Source organism: Cydia splendana, chromosome 2 (assembly GCF_910591565.1).
Source record: "Cydia splendana chromosome 2, ilCydSple1.2, whole genome shotgun sequence".
NCBI lineage: Eukaryota > Metazoa > Arthropoda > Insecta > Lepidoptera > Tortricidae > Cydia > Cydia splendana.
The window spans coordinates 10,118,079-10,139,264 of NC_085961.1; the positions used below are offsets into that span (position 1 = coordinate 10,118,079).

Below are 21,186 nucleotides of genomic sequence, written 5' to 3' on the forward strand. Positions count from 1 at the left end.
ACTAAATTCGCAATACTTTGCGTCTTAGAATAAACTTACTAAAAATCAAAACACGTTATTTTTAAAATTCGCTGAACAAATGTTCAGTTTGAGGAGTACAGCCTGCAGTTTATTTTATTGCTCCTGTTACAGACCACACCAATAATTAGAAATGACGTGAAATTTATTTACCTCTAAAAATACAGTTACAAATTTACGGCTCCAAAAGTTCCTTAACTCTTTTTTAACTGCTTATGGTGACGTGGGCTATATTAAAATGAATTTTCATTAATTTCAATTATGATTTATAATATTACGAGGTACATGAAATATTTAGTGGCAGTAAAGAAGTTAACTGCCGGGAATAGAAGAGGCTTTTCAGACTTTGTGTTACAAATTGACAACAAACCATAAACTTAGTGCAAACTTTTCTCAACATTTACCCTTTACAACATTCAATAGGTTCTGTAACTATTAAGAAACAGTAGAATCTACATAATTAATAGGTACCTATATAAGGTGATATCTGAGACGTGATCAGAATTAACAATACAAGCAAGACGTACGTTTACGTACATAATGCATAATACCTATATGTCATGTTATCCCATGACACGTATCTAAACATACGATAGGCATCAAAAGTAAAGATCAACTATATTGTAAGTACTGTTTATATTTATTAATAAAACATTTTTTTTTAATATAAGAAAGTTTTCTTTCATGTACTTAATGCTTAGCACATTAAAATGGTAGTACCTAAATGTGATTGTATCGATAAATCTGATTTCTGATTGCATCTCTGATGTCACCCATGCTTAGTAATTTCTAAGTAAGTAAATATTAAACACTATCATTTTCATAAAAAGGTAATTACGTTACAATACGTTGGTGCAACAAGTCAAATTTGATTAACATATTTGTACGTTTTGGGCACAATGTGTATAATGACATTAAATAGTTTAAACAAAGTATATCTTTGTTGTTTTTTATTGTTTGAGCGAGTATGAATATTAATGTGCCGCTGGAAAGTTTCAACACAATTGGGAAATTTAAACAAAAGAAAGCTTCGGAAACTCCTTATATTTTTGTATGGAGATTGAAACTTTCCATTTACAAAATAAAACTTTCGTCTAAATATTCCAGAAATTTCTGAGAAGATTACCAACATTTTGTACAGCTGTAAGTAAGAGTAACTATATCTTTATAATTAACACGATCCCTATCTTCTCTAGCAGGTAAATGCAAAAAATTCACTAACGATATAAGAATAGCACGTTCCTCATATAAAGAGCACAATTGCATTCCCCAAGACAACTTTAAAGGTTTGCGTACATAATAGGATTAATAGGTATGTACTTAAATACGGTACTGTAATAAATAGGTACCTGTAGGTACCATTCTATATTGGATAGGGAAAATGTTAAAATCATCTGAGACTCCTCACTCCTCGTTAAAGCGATCTTATATTGGGTGAAAGAAGAAAATTATCGTCGATATCGATGAGCAGTGACTTGAGTAGTTGATAAACTAGTACTTAATCGAAGATCAAGTGGTCAACCCTAATTTTCTAATTTCGTTATTGGCACTAAAGTAGGACGGTGATCGATTTATACAGATGGAAAGACAAGTACAACGTATTCAAAAGTTCACAACAAAACAAAAAGTTAAGGCACTGTAGAATCTTGTCACAAGATTCTTGTGACAAATACCTACGTAAACATCCATCAAAACTCATAAAAATAGAAAATATTAGAAAATCTTATAACGCTGGCATCAGAAACATTAATATCAAATAAAATAAATGTGTAAACGGGCAAGATAAACAACAAAAAATTGGTCCTCTACGTATTAACTAACGTATTATTCAAACAGACCGAAATTGCCTCGCTATAAGAGATGCATTAATTAACACTAAATAATTAAAAAATATCCATTTCATAAATTAACATAGATTATATAGAATAGAATTTTATTTGTATTATCACTTATACCTAAGTTTATTATATCACCTAAGTTTAAAATGAGATTAATATTATTTTACATCGGTAGTTACTTAATTTCAAATAGGGTCACTGCATCTAGCTAATAGTTTTACATTACCTATATATATAAATAGGTGTTCCTTACATTGACTAACAATATACTCGAATAAGTACTTAGTATTTTCAAATATCAAGTGGGTAAATCTATAAATGATTATAATAAGTGAGATGTTCAGTCTTCTTAAAAATATGCATAATCGATAGCCAGAAAATTGTAATCGTACCGTACCCACTGTTTAATCTACGGCTCGCCTTAGTCCGTACTTAACGGTGAAATGCTGACATCGGTTAATTGTTATTCCTTTACGAGTAGATTCGCGCTGACCGCCATCGGTAGGACAAGAATGAATACAGCGTAACATGTGCCTATACATAGAGCTACCCAATACCCATAACAAAAAGAAGTTTTGCTTACAATTAGTCAGGAGTTATCACAATATTTAGTGTAATTAGACTTTTTACATAATATTTTGGGCAATATTAAGGAATGTGTCATAAAACTAGTATCGACTGAGATTTACTTTTTAAAAAATGCAGTTACTTCCTCGATTGTTCTGTTCTTTGTTTCAGGCAATTTAAAATACGTAAATATAAAGAACAATATTAGAAATACCGTATACGGCAAAAATACATAGTGTCCTAGTGCATCTTTCATTGATATAAATGTGATGCCCACAATGAAATTGGCAAACCAGTTGACGAGCGCGCCAATGCTGACCGCGGCGCTGCGGGCGGACTGCCCGAACAGCTCCGACAGGATCATCCACGGGATCGAGCTCGGCCCCACGCCGAAGAACGCGACGTATAACAGCGTGAAGATAACAGCGAATACGCTCATTGTTTTGTTACCCTCGTAGGTGAAGAACGCTATCGTCATGAGAACTGAGAACATGGTCATGCCAGCTAGGCCGCCGAGCTGCAGCGTGCGCCGGCCCAGGCGGTCCATCAGCGGAATAGACACCAGCGCCATGATGAATAACATACTGCCGACGCCGATAGAAGCCAAGCGGGCGTCCTTGGGCTCGAGACCGGCGCCCTCGAAAATAGTAGAAGAGTAATACAAAACAGCGTTGATACCTCCCCACTGCTGTGATAAATGCATGACTATACCGATTATGAGCGGAGTACGCAGAGATTTGTCTGTGACCAAGCCCCATATGGTAAATTTCTCTTCCTGTCTTTCGGCTCTATCTTCCGCGTGCATGTCGTTGATCTCGTTGTCGATTTCAGGGTTACCTCTAATTTTAACAAGCGCCACTCTAGCTTTTTGCTCATCACGGATAGTAAGCAAAAGAAACCGTGGTGTTTCGGGAGCGAAAGGCAACATCATGCATTGCAGACCGGAGGGAATTATAGCAAACCCTAGAAGCCACGGCCAACCTTCATCACTACCTAATATAGCATCTATTCCTAGAATTTGTGCGAAAATTAGGCCAAAAGCCACTGCTAATTGATTAACTGTACCAAACGCGCCGCGTAGTCTCAGCGGAGCCACTTCAGACACGTAAGTCGGCGAGGCAGTAGTAGCGAAGCCACAGTTGATTCCTATGAGGAATCTGCCAATTATGATCATTTCCACTGAACCCGCAAGTTTGCTGAAGGCCATAAGAGCTGCCGCGACGACACCGAATGCCGCATTCATAAGTAAAGCATTTTTGCGTCCGTGCTTCTCCGCAACCCAGCTAGCTAACGGACAACCGATCATGCCGCCCACGGCAAAGATGGAGACAATGACGCTGAACAGAAAGGAGCTTCGCTCGGCGTCAACCTGATGCTGTTCTTTGATGAAGGTCTCGATGAAGGCGCGCGGCGCGTTGATGACGCCCGTGTTGAAGCCGAACTGGAGCATGCCCAGCACGGCAGCGCCCACCGAGTACAACAGTGGGCCTGTTGTTCCTCCAGACATCTTCGTCAGCTTTTAGCACTCTGAAAATAAGTAAAAGAACTAATTATGACTGCTTTCATATCAATACAAACGGCGGATTATTTGTCCCTACTTTGATCTAGACGGAGACTATCAGAGTTGCAAAGATAAACTAGAAAATGTTGTATCGCATTATTCGCATTGGCGCTATCTAATTTTCGAACAAAATTCCGTTTTTATCAACTAATGATCGGAATTCGTATAAATATTTTACGTTGTTTAACCGATTTTATCTTATGCTATCAGATCTAATTAATTATCTTATAATTACCACTAGGTATATTACTGGTACCTTTAATAAGTAGGAGATTAAACGCTAATAACTTATTTTCTCTAACAATTTAATCATTTATTGCCGGTTTAAAATCTAAAGTCAAAAGTCGGCTTCCTAACGAATGGGCCAAAAACGTTTCCCAAAGTATCACATCCCAAACTATTTTACCCAAATTATCATTTCCCAAAAAAATATTAGGCTAAACAACTTATCGCAATTTTACAGTTAGCAAAACTCTTTTTTGGCAAGTTATTGTTTAACAAAAAAATACTTGGTAAACTTCATTTTACCAAGTATTATTTAGTGATATGTATTTTAAATAACATTTCCCAAAATATTGCATGGCATACGATTTACATCCCAATAGAGAGCCTGCAGTATTTTTATTTGACTGGTATTTAACTGATCATTAGATATTACTAGTAGTTCGCCCCGAACTGAGAACTCGCGGTTAACCAAAAATTATATAGAGCCATTGACTTTGTTCATTGTTGCACCTACTTATTAATTATTTACTCTGAGCCTACTTAGATACTCGTATAGTGCGACATAAAATAGTAGAAAATAAATGAGGGCGCCACTTTCTACGTAACTGTCACATTTTTGACGTAAAATGCTTACAAATGGCAACAATTTAGCATGGACATTTTTGAGTTACATTTTATTTAATTTCTACTATTTTATGTCGCACTATTAGGCGGCAATGGATCAAAAATCACGTGGATTTATTGCAAGGTCTGTGGAGCCCTTAACTGATAGATTTAAGCAAAGAGTAGTATGTATAATATAATTAATATATAGAACAAAGAGAGCCCTCCCGTGGAACTTTTTTGCATCCATTTTGAAGCGCCATCTGTAATTCTTAACCAGAAATATCAACGTCAACGTCAATATCAGGGGGGGAGGGGCATAAATACCGTCTAAGTATGTTGCGAACGTAAAAAACTTCGACTTTGAAAAAAGACTTCAGGGTATTTATTAATACACGAAAACAGATTAGTTACTTTTAACTTGACTGTTGATGTAAATAAAGTAGGTACCTATCATACACGGCTGGAATAACAAACAATTGACCACGAAACAAAATTACACGCAGCAGGTTGTGAATCTACCCGCCATGATTTTTCTGAATTTTCTGGTAATAAAGTTCTCAGCAACAATGATGGCGTATGAAAACTTTGTGTCATTTAACATTGTAAAACCGTAAGTATTTTTATTTATCTGAATTATGTCGTAGTAAATACGGTGTTTTAATATTTTGAGTTTTATTTGACTAAGTTGTTTTTTTGTGACAATCGCCTCCATGGCAACGATGGATATACTTGGTCAAGCAGATCTTGTCAGTAAAAAAAGGCGGCAAATTTGTAAAATGTTTGCGCGAAGGGATAGTGTCTCATAGAAAATTTGAATTCAGCGCCTTTTTCTACTGATAAGATTTGCTTGACCATCTATAAATAATCTGTTCTATCAGGTGTTTTTTTGTTTGTTTCATGCCCTGCGGGCTCAGCACGGTTCCATTTTTATCGACTATCACTATGCGCGACGCCCCTTTCGCACTTACATACTTGTTAGAACGTGACAGGCATGGTGACAAGGGATAAAAACGCGACCGTGCTAAGCCGCCTGGATATAAGACTTTTAAGACGTTTTGACGAATTAAAGTGAAGCTATATTAAAAAAAAGTATAACGTTAAGTAATATAGATGGCGCTATTTTTTTCGAATAAAGGGCTTTATATAGGGCTGTCCCTCCCCTGGATTTAAGGCACCATAGAAATTAAAATAAACTGTATCTGTGCTAAGCCGAAATATTTCCTGTCAAATGTCAAATACACTATATTATGTTTATTTTATTTTATGTTTATCTTGCTAATTATTTCAAAATGGTAAATTAAAAAACGATATTATTAAAGTGTAAACCGAGCACTTTCATTTGATACTAAACTCGACCATGTTTTTACAAATAAAATGACCAGAATAGCTAGACCTCTCACAAACAGCTTTTTGGCCTTCTAAGCTCTTCAATCTCAATAATCCCTTGATCGAGTCTGCTCATAATTTAATGACTAAAATATAATGCCCACGACTACTCGTTTACCCAATTTCATTTAAATTAGGACAAATTTACTTAATTTCTTGAGTATCAAACTATTCTCTGACAGTTCAGCTTAAAAACATCGAAATGCCGGGACGTGCCGCTAGCCGGCCGCGTGTCCCAAGTCGAATGTAAGAACTTCGCTTCGCTTCGCTCGCTCGTTCGATAATAAAATGTAACGTCAAAAAACATTTTTACTGCTAATAATAGTAAATGATCACCAAAATTAAAACTCCATTTTAATGTAAAATAGCTAATGTGTAATGTGTAGTAGCTTTTCGGTGAAGGAAAACATCGTGAGGAAACCTGCATACATCTGCGAAGAAATTCAAAGGTGTATGTGAAGTCCCCAATCCGTATTGGGCTAGCGTGGGGACTATAGCCCAAGCCCTTTCGCGCATGAGAGGAGGCCTGTGCCCAGCAGTGGGACGTATATAGGCTGAATTATGTTATGTTTATGTTAATGTAAAATGATAACCAAATTTGTTACATCTTGCTATCCTATTAAAGCAAATAACACCAAAGTAACATTTTGTAAAAAATATCATGCAAACGTTTTTACATCTCGTTATCCTATTAAATAAATTAATCCACTTCGTGACTTTTTGCTAGTACATAGCATTTTGTTTCTATAAGGGTCGCAGTTCTAACCTAACCTAACCCACTTTTCTAATAGCATTTCGTTTCTGTAAGGGTCACAGATTAAACCTAACCTAACCCACTTTTCTGATAGCGGTTCGGTTTTGTGAGGATCGCAGTTCAAACCTAACCCATCATCTAAAATTCTAAATTATGAAATTACGTACCTATATTAACACAACAAAAGGTACAAATTTAAATAGATATGCCTATTTGTCAAATTTGAGAAGTGACAATTTAACCTAACATTTTTTGGAATAACCTTTTTATGGAATAACATTTTTAGGGTTCCGTAGCCAAATGGCAAAACACGGAACCCTTATGGATTCGTCATGTCTATCTGTCTGTCTGTCTGTCTGAGACACTGTGAGAGACACTTCCAAAATGGTAAAATGTGTGTAACTTGTAACTTCTGTAACTTCTAAAATAAGAGAATGTTAAAACTAAAAAAAATATATGATGTACATTACCATGCAAACTTCCACCGAAAATTGGTTTGAACGAGATCTAGTAAGTAGTTTTTTTTTAATACGTCCATAAATCGTAAACCGCAATTTTATTATGTTACTTACTGCTACGGAACCCTTCATGGGCGAGTCCGACTCGCACTTGGCCGCTTTTTTGGAATTAGCTAATAATAAACGTTTGCTAAATAAGTTTTAGTCTGAATAAAATTTGACAAAGAAAAATGATGCCAAATGATAATTTGACCAAACAAATAAATTGCGAAGTGTAAATTTGCTAAAGATTCATTTGGGAAATGAAATTATTGCGATAAGTTTGTTGGGAAGTGAAATTTGGCGAAAGGTATTTGGCCCAAACGGAAGTAAGTACACCAATATTACGAAATCTGTGATTTTTATGAGACTTGATCATTATAGTTTGTTATTTCAATAAGTAAAACATGTTAATTAGGGATGTACCTACCGACTAGGTAGTCGAGATTCATTGCCATAGAAAACGAAAGTATACCATAGGTTTTTAGGGTTCCGTACCTCAAAAGGAAAAAAACTTATTGGATCACTCGTGCGTCTGTCTGTCTGTCTGTCCGTCCGTCTATCACGGCCCATTTTCTCCAAAAAGAAAATAGCCAAAACATGACCCCCCCCCCCCCCGTTTATCTCCGAAACTACTGGGTCTGAAATTTATAGGGTCTAGAAATATGCAGTCAAGCGTGAGTCGGACTAATTACTTAGGTTTTGATCCGACCCCTACGGGTTTTTTAAAGGCAATTCACTCGCGTTTCACATATAAAAAAAAACATTGTTAAAAATTAGGTAATGTACGGAACTCTTGGAACGCGAGTCCGACTCGCACTTGGCCGGTTTTTTTTTGTTGAAATGGGGTTTCCACAGCATTAATTTAAATAACTTAGTTTAAACAGCATTAATTTAATAATTAATTTCGGTTAACATATTAATTGCAAAAAAGGCGTGAAAGTGTGGAGTTATTTTTTTATTGTATGGAGCGGAAATAAAGCATCCAAACATGGCAAACATCACAAGAAGCGCAAAAGTAGCCGTAATATCCTCGCAGATGATTCTTCTTCTTCCTCGCGTTATCCCGGCATTTTGCCACGGCTCATGAGAGCCTGGGGTCTGCTTGACAATCCTCGCAGATGATTACACGACGAATTATTTAAGTTTTTGTCATACCTACTGTTCATGGGTGCGGATAAAAAAATCGTTAATCATTTGTACCTACTTAATTAAAATTATTTAACAAAGTTATCTTTTATTTTTCACGTGTCCGAAGAAAGGTATTTGGCTAATGTTAAAAACTTCAATTTTGTAGAAATGTATTGCCACTTTATATAAAAATATAAAATGAAGCACTCAATTTGTTTTGAAACTTCCGAAAAAATGCAAGTAGTTCCTTCAAAGCCGGGTTGTTCCATTCCAATTTCCCGCTACTTTAATTAAATTTTTACACAACTGTCGTAGCACTTTTGCAAATGTGAAAGAAAAAAGTTTTTGCCAAAACTTCATTTGTTTGATACAAGCTTTTATAGCTAACTGTACTTTTCTTTCCACAGGCAACTAATACTCATCGAGACAATTATAACAACCCCAATTAGTTTGCGTGGCTTTGGTAATATTAGTACGTATGAAGCCGAAAATCATTTCTGACAGAGGCTATATTCACTAAGTTTAAATGAAAGTCGATGATGACGTCATGATATTACATATATTATGCAGTGGCTATGGCGTGTCAGACAGAATTTACGACGAAGTTTAATAAAGTATAGATATAGGTAAATATATAATGGATAATGTTGATGAAAATGTGGCATCTTGTACCATGCCATGTTTATACACAACGTATAAATTTAATGCATTCAGCACTGCCAGCGCGAGCTACGTGTACGCGTTTGTAGCCGTAACGTTTTTTCCCGCTTTCCCCTACGAATAGAGAACCCGCCTAGCCAGCCAGAGCCAGTGTACCAGTGAAGCCAGTGACCCGGCAATTCACTAGTTTTAATTTTAAACTGTGTTGTATATTTAATATAAAAACAATTAACTACTGTAAAATAGGTACTTTAGTTAGCGTCATAAAGAAATAAGCAAGCTTAATAGAGTGTTCATTTCATACATAAATAAAAACTAATTTATAATATTTATAAGCTTAATTTTTAAACATGTTTCAACTTCATAAAATAATAATGTCAAACGAATACTCTGCTTTCTAGTAAAACAACGATTAGCTTCATCATAAGCTAGGTTGGTGTTCCTATGTTTTAGAAAATAATATCTATTATTCAAGAATTAAATTCGAACCTTCATCGTGACCGGACAGCTACGAATATATCGTCCTTCCTTGTCCCGACCATAAGTAATCTTGCTTGAAGAGAGCAATTATTATGAGCATTCAGCTACAGTTAGTTGTTTATTACCTACCTCCTTGCACGTGCGGATTTGAAGTATGCACGGCCTAGGACAGTTCAGTTCATATGTATGGCAAGGACCAAGGTGTTCAGTTCAGTTCAGTGCATATGTGTACAAATTTAAACATGTCCCTAATACAGACTCGAGCTCTAATTTCGATAATCCTATTTTGGTACGTGTCAAATAACTTACTTAAAGTACAAATCTTTCTTAATCATACGCTTATGTCTGCAGGTTGTCTTGATCATAACCTAGAACTGGTTTGCGGCTTACGTGCGAGAGTTACCTACTTGTAGTACGCTAATAATTCGGTTCTGATAAAATGACTCGGCTGCTTTTTATATGTTCTCTGAGGTGATCATTCGGGATAAAATATTTTCTAGGTAGGTATTTGCATGTGCTTGAAAAAATAAAACATGCTAACTTCTGAAAAAACGGCCAATCGCGTGTCGGACCGCGCTGATGAGAGGGTTATATAGACTATCATAATTATTAATTAGGTACTTATTACTTTATGCATTTAAGCAGGGTTGGGCAAAATACTGGCTTCCACGTATTTCAAATACAAATTACAAAATACATTTTTAAAAGTATTTGAAATACCAAATACAAACTACTTTGGTGACTGGTATTTGAAATACAAAATACAAATTACAGTGTTTAAAATAATGTATTTCAAATACAAAATACAAAATACTTTTAATTTTTTTTTGTTTAATCATTTAGTTTTTTAGGGTTCCGTACCCAAAGGGTAAAACGGGACCCTATTACTAAGACCCCGCTGTCCGTCCGTCCGTCTGTCACCGGGCTGTATCTCACGAACCGTGATAGCTAGACAGTTGAAATTTTCACAGATGATGTATTTCTGTTGCCGCTATAACAACAAATACTAAAAACAGAATAAAATAAAGATTTAAGTGGGGCTCCCATACAACAAACGTGATTTTTGACCGAAGTTAAGCAACGACCGTCTTTTTTTGCCGTTTTTTTGCATTATGGTACGGAACCCTTCGTGCGCGAGTCCGACTCGCACTTGGCCGGTTTTTAACGAATATCCTTTCCTAAAAACTTATAGGGTCATTGTGCTTGTTTTCGTCCAGCTCTAGTTTTCTTCCACTTGACGAAATTTGAATAGGTATAAACCTACATTGCTGCACAAATTTGGGACTGATTTCAATCCTTAGCTAAACAATATATCTGTCTACATATAAAAAATATATTTGGCAAATAGTAAATTAAAAATGAAATATATTATTTGCTAATCTGTCAAGTGGTCGAAAACTAGAGCATGGACGGAAACTACTGCAATGACCCTATCCCCTGGCTGTTGACGAAAAGTTCCGCGCAGAATAGCTCGCGCATTGTACCTCGTACAAGTCGTACATTATATTTAAAAAAACGTTCCATTTTAGGATCAAAGAATTTAATAAAAAAATGTATTTTGTAGAAATGTATTTTGAAGCTTAAAGTATTTGAAATACAAAATACAAAATACATGTGAGTGCAGTATTTGAAATACCAAATACAAAATACTTTTCCAGGTAGTATTTGAAATACAAATACAAAATACTAAAATGTATTTCAAATACGTATTTCAAATACATGTAATTGAAATACTGCCCAACCCTGCATTTAAGACTCAACACCTGGGGCAAATTTGCTGTTTGAGTACATCACAGTGATTGCGAAATAGATTTTTATATACATCACAAGTGTAAACAATGTTTAATTATAATAAATATTATATTAGTAGTAGGTATGTTACCAACATATTACCAACCACAGTAAAATGAAAACGAAAGCTCAATATATCGATAAACCTTCAACTGTCACTCACCGAAATCAATTCTTAAAGACAAATGTTCGTAGTTCGCCACGGGCTTGGGAAAAACCATTTGCAATCACTTACAAGGGAAAATGTCAAGTGCGGCGTCGGCGGCCGAGTGGAACGCACTGGCCGCGCGCGCCCGCACGACCAAACAACTTAAGTCCCAAGACATTCTGTCACAATTGTGAGTCAGCGTATAGTATAAACTAGACCCAGCTATCCGTATTATTTATGGCCAAGCAAGGGTCACACGTATACTGGACTGGTCCGCCTGTGGCGAGTTGTTATGTGTAACTGAATAATATAGCCGAGGACACAACACCACCTGTTTATTTACCCATAGATTGTACACGACTTGAGTTTACGCGCCATTTTATGTACTTCTTAACAAAGTTGCTTTCTTGTACAAACAGCAACACTCTTTAACTGCCCATCGGTGGACCTCATGCCTTTTGTAATAAGGTTTACCGATGGACAGTTAACAGTGTGGGCGATGGTACTCTACAGCCTACACGGTGTCTCTTGTAGTACATTTCTCTATAACCGTTAGTACTTTTCGCTGAACATACATGGCGGTCAGTCCTCTATCATTGCCCTTCGTTTGTCCCTACTAAATGTCAACAAAACAAATCTAATTTAACTAGATGTTTTTTAACTACCTATATCTACATTACATACACACCAATTGTAATGTATGTAATTGTATGTCTGATGCCACAACGCTGAATGCCTGTATGGGATGTATCTGTATCGCGCTGCTTGCCCTGCAGTAACCTGCTGCTGCTGCACTTAGGTAAGTGCAGCTCATGCGTTGCGTGATTGTTACCGCATACATGTAGGTACGTTTGTGGTAGCGCCCAAATCTTGTCCGTTAGTTGGTGAGGATATCTGAATTAGGTGTTTGTCCTACCTAAGTGTAATCTCTATTCTATTCGATACCATTAAAAAAAGCAAAGAAACTGCCACAAGTTTGTTTGTACTATTAGCTTGTGTAAGGAAGATTTTTTTTTATCTCGACCTGGCCCCAATTTCACCACGGTGACAGGTGCGACAATTGTAAAATCACTGTTGCTGACGTCACAGGCATCCATGGGCCACGGTTACCACTTACCATCGGGCGGGCCGTATTCCTGTTTGCCACCATCATTGTATTATTTAAAAAAACTTTATTATATCGGAAAAAAACAGATATTTCTTTTGCGTAGTTTCTGACAATTGTCAAGATTTAGAAGAATTGTAGGTAATTCTTGACAGGTAATGAGTTATATGTCGGAATTTCGTGACAATTGTAGTGTTTCTTGTGACAATTGTCATAAACTTAGCAAGAGAAATATCTGTTTTTTTCCGATATAATAAAGTTTTTTTTAATAAAACAATGATGGTGGCAAACAGGAATACGGCCCGCCCGATGGTAAGCGGTAACCGTAGCCCATGGATGCCTGTGACGTCAGCAACAGTGATGTTTTACAATTGTCGCACCTGTCACCGTGGTGAAATTGGAGCCTGATATCTTTATGACACTTGACAAGTACTTACTATGTACTATACATAAATACAACCTACCTAAGTATCTAACTTTATTACTTTCCGTTACATCTAAAACCGGGCAAGTGCGAGTCGGACTCGCGCACGAAGGGTTTCGTACCATAATGCAAAAAACGGCAAAAAAAAAACGGTCACCCATCCAAGTACTGACCCCGCCCGACGTTACTTAACTTCGGTCAAAAATCACGTTTGTTGTATGGGAGCCCCACTTAAATCTTTATTTTATTCTGTTTTTAGTATTTGTTGTTATAGCGGCAACATAAATACATCTGTGAAAATTTCAACTAGCTATCACGGTTCGTGAGATACAGCCTGGTGACAGACGGACGGACGGACGAACGGACGGACGGACGGACGGACGGACGGACGGACAGCGGAGTCTTAGTAATAGGGTCCCGTTCTACCCTTTGGGTACGGAACCCTAAAAACATACAGAGTGACATAAAATGGAAGTGCTTTGATTTGTGTGACATTACACTGAAGGCAGACATGTAATAAATAACCAGGATACTGAATGTTGGTAATAAATAACAGAGCATTCGTTGCAGCTAGTTAAGGCTCTTATTTGGCAGCTCGAATGTAATACTTATAATCATAAGAGGGCAGCTGAGGAGTGTGTTTTCAAAAGGGCTTATTATTTCTCTATGAAATCCATACAAAAAAGCCCTTTTGAAAAGACTCTCCTCAACTATGGACTATAGTAGTTTTAAATATATTAACTAAATTATTGTCAACGTTGCGCTATTTTTAAACGTTGAAAAAGTAGGTATACCTATTTGTTTAGGAATTTATATTTTTACGATATAATTAAAAATACGACGTTACTTAAGTTAGCGAGACTAATTTCACAAGCCGATGAAAAAGCACGGTCGTGATTATCGCAAACCGTAATAAAGCTACGTGAATGACTACGTGAGGTGATAAGATTAAGATATTACTAAATAATAATAAATAAAATAAAAAGCCTTTTATTTCCTTTCATTATACATAAAGTTTGTTAATTTAATTTGTAGGAACCCGTTAGGTGAAGGCCTCTTCCAAAGACGTCCATTTTTCACGGTCTTGTGCTATTTTTTTCCAATTTGGACCAGCCATTCTTTTCATGTCTTCCTCCCAGCGCATGTTTGGTTTGCCTTTTCGGCGCTAAAGAATAGTTAATGCCAAAGAAAATAGTAATGATTAGTTTCATTTAATTAGCCAGGTTTGTATTGTGTTTTAGTATGACCTAGATGTGTTTCAATTAATTCTGGCTCTAGGAAACTTTACGTACCTAATGAAAAGCATTTTACTTATTATAAAGATTATTCACTTTAAAGATGAACTAAGACAAATAATATGATAATGGTGAGCGTCGCGTCGCGAATGTCATCGAGGGCGCCAGAGACAACGAAAAGCGATTGGGGCTTCTTTCATTGTTGACCGACATTCCTATTGAATGCGCAAGCGAGTTCTCGGGCGAACCAGTATAGCTCGTGACTTCGAAATTGGAAGGTGAACATACAGTGGTCGTCCTGAGCTTTCGAATCTTTCGATTCGTTTATGTGAAGTAAGGGATGGGAACGACGCCTGCATTCCGAGGCGATGGGTGGCGTGGTAGCGCCGCGATATTGCGCGCGTGACGCGAGTCGCCATTCGCACCCCGCGGCTTTAGGTGTGGGGTGTGGTATTGAAAAGAACAGTGTTCCAATATATTCACTGATAAAATGAAAATAAAATAAAACCTCTTCAATTATAGACATTTTTGCGCAAAGAACTTCCTAAATAATAGAAATCGATTTATTAAAATTAAAGTGTTCGTAATTTATTACAAATATTTTAGATTTGATATTTATACCATAACGTTGAATTAATTACATGCTGATATCATATAGTTGTACCTGTCATACCTTCATAGCCGTATTTGCCAAAACTTTCATGTTGCAATATCCTTCCCGGGTATCGAAAGTGTGGCAGCCATATTTTCACGAATAGGTACAGCAGCTAAATGTGTGTCGAATATTAGAGAATACTTCATAAATATTGTTAAATTGTTGCGGGAAAAGTCACCATGGTCACTGCGAACGGAGCGAATCTAAATAAGCATTATTTCCAGAACTGCTATTCCTGAAGCCAAACCAGCGCATCGCCTAAGTCAATCCAGTAACAGAGGGACCTCCAGATCCGTAACAACTATACGCAATCAAGATCTCGCTTATCCTGGTTTTCCTGAGATGATGGGCTTGGTGAGCAGTGAAGACAAATCCAGCCGACAAGGCTGAGGTGACATCAGCTTAGTCGTTTCTGCGACGAATTACCTGTACTTTTTTTGCGGACTATATAGCATTAATAATTATCGTACATAAACGTAAATAACTTTAAGACTTTGTTGTTTATCATGAATAGGTGCTACATCAAGGCGATTACTTATACTTAAGTACGTATTATTATGTAAACATTAAATGTGATGGGAGGCTGACTGACTTGGTTGTTTTTATTTGCGCGAATATATATTTAAAGGGATAAATAGTGACGGCAACATATACATATACATATAGAGCAACTTGCACTCATGGCTCTGACGGTCTGGCATCGCCGCTTGCCACGATTGTTCCTTGGGTCAAACTAAGCTGATGTCGCCCCTACCACACCTGACACCTGGTTACCCCCGGAAAAGACAGAAGGAAAGTACAGCGCTACAGCGCCAGCGGTCTAGTCTAACGCTAGGTACCCAGCGCAGGATTTCTGCCTAGGCCCACAACCCACAAGGCCCTCGCTCAAGGCAACCTAGCATGGATGAAGCTTATTTTAAATGTATTCATATGAATAAAATGAAGATAAGATCGAAGATATTGTTGAGACTCGCGCCGTGCTTCCACATTGCTATACGCATTATATTTTTATTATGCTCACGGCGAGCTCACGGCCATCAATCTGTCATCTATACATAGGTCATGGGTAGTGATGTGCCGTTCCCGGGAAAATTCCCTTGGTGGGAAATTTCCCGGGAACGTTTCCGGGGGCATATGAAGGGAAAGTAGGGGAATTTTGAAATGGCGCATAGATATACTATTTTATTATCAGAAATTCAGTCAACACTTAGCATCTTAAATTAAAAAAAAACATATTCCCTTTACTCCCGGGAAATTTCCCATTCTTCCCGGGAAATTTCCCATAGTTGCTGGGAATGATTTCTCGGCCAAAATATTTTTTTTTACAATAATACGCCATTATCCAACAAAATCGATACAAATCATCACAGTTTCAGGGTCAAAATAAGTTAGGTACTAATAAGAATAGTGGAGTTCCGTAAGCTTTTTACCTAGAAATTCTTCTACATACGAGTGTTAACGACGGGTTCTTGTGAATGTTTTTGCATTACATTATCAAAATATCTAATAAAAAAAATTCTGTAGCCATAATTTTTTTGGAGATTTAAAAAAAAATTATAAGTATCTATTTATATGGAGAAAATTTCGAAATGATCTGACTTCGCATTCAGGTACATCGGGGGCTTAAAGTGGTGCCATATATTTTTTTAAACATCATCAAAGTGTCGAATGTTGTAAGCAAATCCACTTTCCAAGTTTTTTTTTGGGAAGCCACTTTGCATTTTACGGTTTTTGGCTACTTTATTTTACTAAACGCAGTTACTTGTCGTTATAGCTAGCTTTGCTTAAAATTGTAATACACTTAATTTATTTCAATATTCCCGTTTGGGGAATTTTCCCGGGAACACCAGGAAATTTCCCAGGAATTTCCCATATGGGAATATTCCTTGTTCCCGGGAAATTCCCACGTCACATCACTAGTCATGGGACCTATTGGTCAACTTAATAGAAAAGCTAATGTCCTATTCCTATTGGCGGCTAAGGCTAAGGCACTTCCGGAGCGAAAGTCGAGGAATTCCAATGAATAAATAAGATTCCTGCAATAGACGACCTACTTTCCGGTCAGAAAATGCGATCATACTACTTTGATCACGAGACATTATTTATGTAGATATTTTTACGAGTAAAACACCAGCCACGAGTATGTCGGGCCATGCTCAGTGTCGGGTTTCGTATTTTTGTAAGTTCTGTGAGCACAGCTGATGGAACTCAGCTGAAACGTCGGTATCGTCTTATGCTACCGATTCGCGAGAAAACTGTATGTCGCGGTCACGGCCTTTTCTCGCCTGTCGACTCAGTCGACTGTCACGTATAGCGTCATGTACGAAGAAAGAGTAAAAACAAAAACATAAATAAAAAATTCAATAGTATCTCAGTTGTTTACCAAATATTGTTATCAATATTATTCACATGAACTTTTATTATAGGTAGATATACCAGTTATACTAATCTCGAAACACAGACACTTTCCTGATACCTACTTGTGTACATACACGCTAAAAAAATTGTATTAAGCAGAAACGTCTACAAACAAACAATACGGTAGGTATTGTTACAATTCTTAGAAATAAAGGAAAAGAGGAAAACTCACTGTCTCGGGCGAGACTCGAACTCGCGACTACGGAATGCCCTGATCGCCCTATCAAGTGACCTACCGAGACTTACCTGAAGACAGCGAATATTTCCTTTGGGTGTCGCTTTTTAGCGACGTCTACCGTAAGAGGGCGTTTTCAGAAATAAATATCGTAAACCCGATTCTCACAGATCCTGGTGTTTTTGGGTTCTTTCAACTCAGAATCACTAGCATAAGTATTCAATTCTGATGATAAAATAAAATGTCCCAAAAATTTGTATGAAAATTGTACATTCCACTACGTCACGCACATACAAGTGAAAAAAAATTTCATACTAAAACGTGACGTAATGGAATGGACATTTTGGGACATCTTTTTTTAATGGTGGGATGGAGAATGCTGTCGATTCTGAGTAGAATGAGCCCAAGAACGTCCAGATGTGAAAGAATCAGGTTTTCAATATTTATTTCTGAAAACGCCCAAGAACATTTCAATTCTTAAACGGCTTGAGGAGTGGTCCACTGGGTATCCTAATCCCAAGAATTGACACGTGCATTACTTTTTACAAAAGCAACTGTCTGACCTTCCACACAAGGGGAAACTAGGCCTTACCATAGTCCGGTTTCCATCCGATGTTTCGGTGATTTTTTTCCAAAATACTTCTCTTTCTAATAAAAGGACATGGGTACCTACCTACTCATAGCGGTTTATATTCTCATTTTTTAGGGTTCCGTACCCAAAGGGTAAAAAGGAAAACTCACTGTCTCGGGCGAGACTCGAACTCGCGACTACGGAATACCCTGATCGCCCTATCAAGTGACCTACCGAGACTTACCTGAAGACAGCGAATATTTCCTTTGGGTGTCGCTTAGCGACGTCTACCGTAAGAACATTTCAATTCTTAAACGTCTTGAGGAGTGGTCCACTGGGTATCCTAATCCCAAGAATTGACACGTGCATTCGTTTTTACAAAAGCAACTGTCTGACCTTCCACACAAGGGGAAACTAGGCCTCACCATAGTCCGGTTTCCATCCGATGTTTCGGTGGTTTTTTTTCCAAAATACTTCTCTTTCTAATAAAAGGACATAGGTACCTACTCATAGCGCCGGAAAGATACGACCTTTTGCTGGTATGATTTTTTAGGGTTCCGTACCCAAAGGGTAAAACGGGACCCTATTACTAAGACTCCGCTGTGCGTCCGTCCGTCCGTCCATCTGTCACCAGGCTGTATCTCACGGACTGTGATAGACAGTTGAAATTTTCACTGATGATGTATTTCTGTTGCCGCTATAACAACAAATACTAAAAACAGAATAAAATAAAGATTTAAGTGGGGCTCCCATACAACAAACGTGATTTTTGACCGAAGTTAAGCAACGTCGGGCGGGGTCAGTATTTTTTGTACCATATGAGGTACGGAACCGTCCATTATGCGTTGCCCGACACGCACTGGGCCGGTTTTAAAAATAGCATACAAGTAAATTTGTTCATTGTAAATGGATGTATTCCAAATACATTAGGTATCTACATATTTTTTTATAATTAGCTGCCATGTGGCTCACTATAGACAATGTCCAACCACTAGGTATATAGGCTATGGATACTGGATTCAAGGGATGTCACATGCGTGTAGCCAACCATTTGTAAAACTTAAAGTACACCGTATTTTTGAAAAACCTGATAATGGAAACTAGACACAGTAATATAACAAATCCTTAACATGTCACAAGTTTCTTATCTAAATTGCATTGTTAATTACTACAACAACATTATGAAATGATGTACCTAATTCTTTAGATTAGACTAGACTACAGGTTTCACTAGACTTTTGAATGCAAACTCTGTACAGATATTTGTTGCGCTTAATTTTATCTGTTGCTATTGTTATTGACTGTGGTGACTGTACTTGTTAATTGTGTAGGCCAGGGCTCGGAACTGGTTTTTATTAATAAGCCCAAAATAGCCCAATATTTTCAATTATTTTATACTCTTTACGTAGGACTGAATTATGTATTTAGGTAACAACGTCGTATTATTAGATTGTCCCATTATAAATGAAATAATTAACCAAAGAGCGAAAAAAGAATGTAATAATACCGGTATATTTTGTATAAAGAATAAACCAGTTCCGATCCTTGGTGTAGGCAAAGTAATTATGATATATTAGCAGTAAAATGGGTAGTATTTCATTAGTTATTTATGTTTCATATTATTGAATTCTGATATTGTATTGCACTTTTTACCTGCATAAATTATCGTTTTACCTTAAACATTCCAAAAAATATGTAGGTATTGGTAAATGTAAAAGTAAAATGAATTGAAAATTTTTAACTTTTAAGTTTAATTGTAAGTACACAAAGTGTAGTGTATTGAAATATGCGATATAATACAAAGTAAAGTTTCTGGTGCCTCCATAAATATTGTATAATGATAAAAAATAAAATAAAACTAAGTGTTACAGGTTGTACAGCTAAATTATTGAATATAATACATTTTAAGATCCATAATCATTCTAATCTCTAAAACTGTTGAGTAGTAATGTTTCAAGGTAGTGCCACAGGTAGTGCTTAAATAAAAAAAAGTTTAATCATGGTTAAGCATATTCTAAATAATTCTAATAGGAATTTCATCCAAACAGAAAATTTTATGTGTTTACTAAATAATTTATTACTGCGTTATGTTACAACAAAACCAGAACAACATGTTTATTCCAATATCAACCAAAACTAATCACTATGTAAATATGTTGTTTTACACGTAGCACAGTAATTTAAATAGGTACAATACCTTAAACAAAATCAGCCAGTATCAGGGATGTGACTCCGAAACCATAATATCACAATACTTCTTCCAAAAAGCCATTCGGCGTCGTAACAAGAGACTATACAATTTTAATTCAAGATTATTGAGCAAGTTAAATTATTCACTTTCCCTTCACAAGTTCACAATACTCATGCCGTGCAATGCAACGATCAAGCTTGATTGGTTAACTTCTAAATGAAATCAAGCCAATCCGATCAATTTATGTGAAAAATCAAGTAGCAGCAAGTTGCACTATTTTTAGTCAAATAAAGCTTTATTGTAAAAAAGACCTCTCGTTTGTAAAAATAAAGATAAATTTGATATAATTTTTTCTGCCAAAATTTTAAGAATTACAGGAAGTGAGCTGAAAACGTACTTTTACTTAATTTATAGCCGTAACACACTACCGCACCGCACCAATGTCGCGATGCGGTGCGGTAGTGTGCTATGGCTTTTATTGATAAACATGAAAACATAGATTCACTTTTTGTTTTTTTAGTTATTTAATTTTACTTAATTTGCTTTGGGTAGAGGTACCTCTACCCGCCATAGCCTGAGTTACTCATCGACGCAGTCCTGCTACATGATTATCGACACTTCGTCCTCCGTTGCCTTTCGTCGCTGTGTCACTTTCGTTTGATAACTATATTTAGAAAGAGATATCGCTTTCTCCCTCTTACTTATGGGTGCGTCCCACAATGACCTTGGTGCGGTGCGGTAGTGTGTTAC

At 36.8% G+C, this 21,186-nt stretch overlaps 1 protein-coding gene across 3 annotated transcripts; it reads right to left on the reverse strand.

The window, feature by feature from the left end:
* Nucleotides 1–1,612: 1,612 nt before the first annotated feature.
* Nucleotides 1,613–20,654, reverse strand: LOC134803478 (glucose transporter type 1-like). 3 transcript variants are annotated; one of them, XM_063776282.1, is made up of 2 exons: nt 20,443–20,654; nt 1,613–3,950 (listed from the first exon to the last, which is right to left on the reverse strand). In XM_063776282.1, exon 2 carries the CDS (start codon nt 3,928–3,930, stop codon nt 2,542–2,544), a length of 1,389 nt encoding a protein of 462 aa, XP_063632352.1. In that variant the 5' UTR covers nt 3,931–3,950; nt 20,443–20,654; the 3' UTR covers nt 1,613–2,541. The 3 variants fall into 3 exon arrangements, with proteins under 3 accessions (XP_063632352.1, XP_063632359.1, XP_063632366.1); XM_063776289.1 differs by lacking the exon at nt 20,443–20,654 and adding an exon at nt 11,678–11,921; XM_063776296.1 differs by lacking the exon at nt 20,443–20,654 and adding an exon at nt 11,750–11,920.
* Nucleotides 20,655–21,186: the final 532 nt, after the last annotated feature.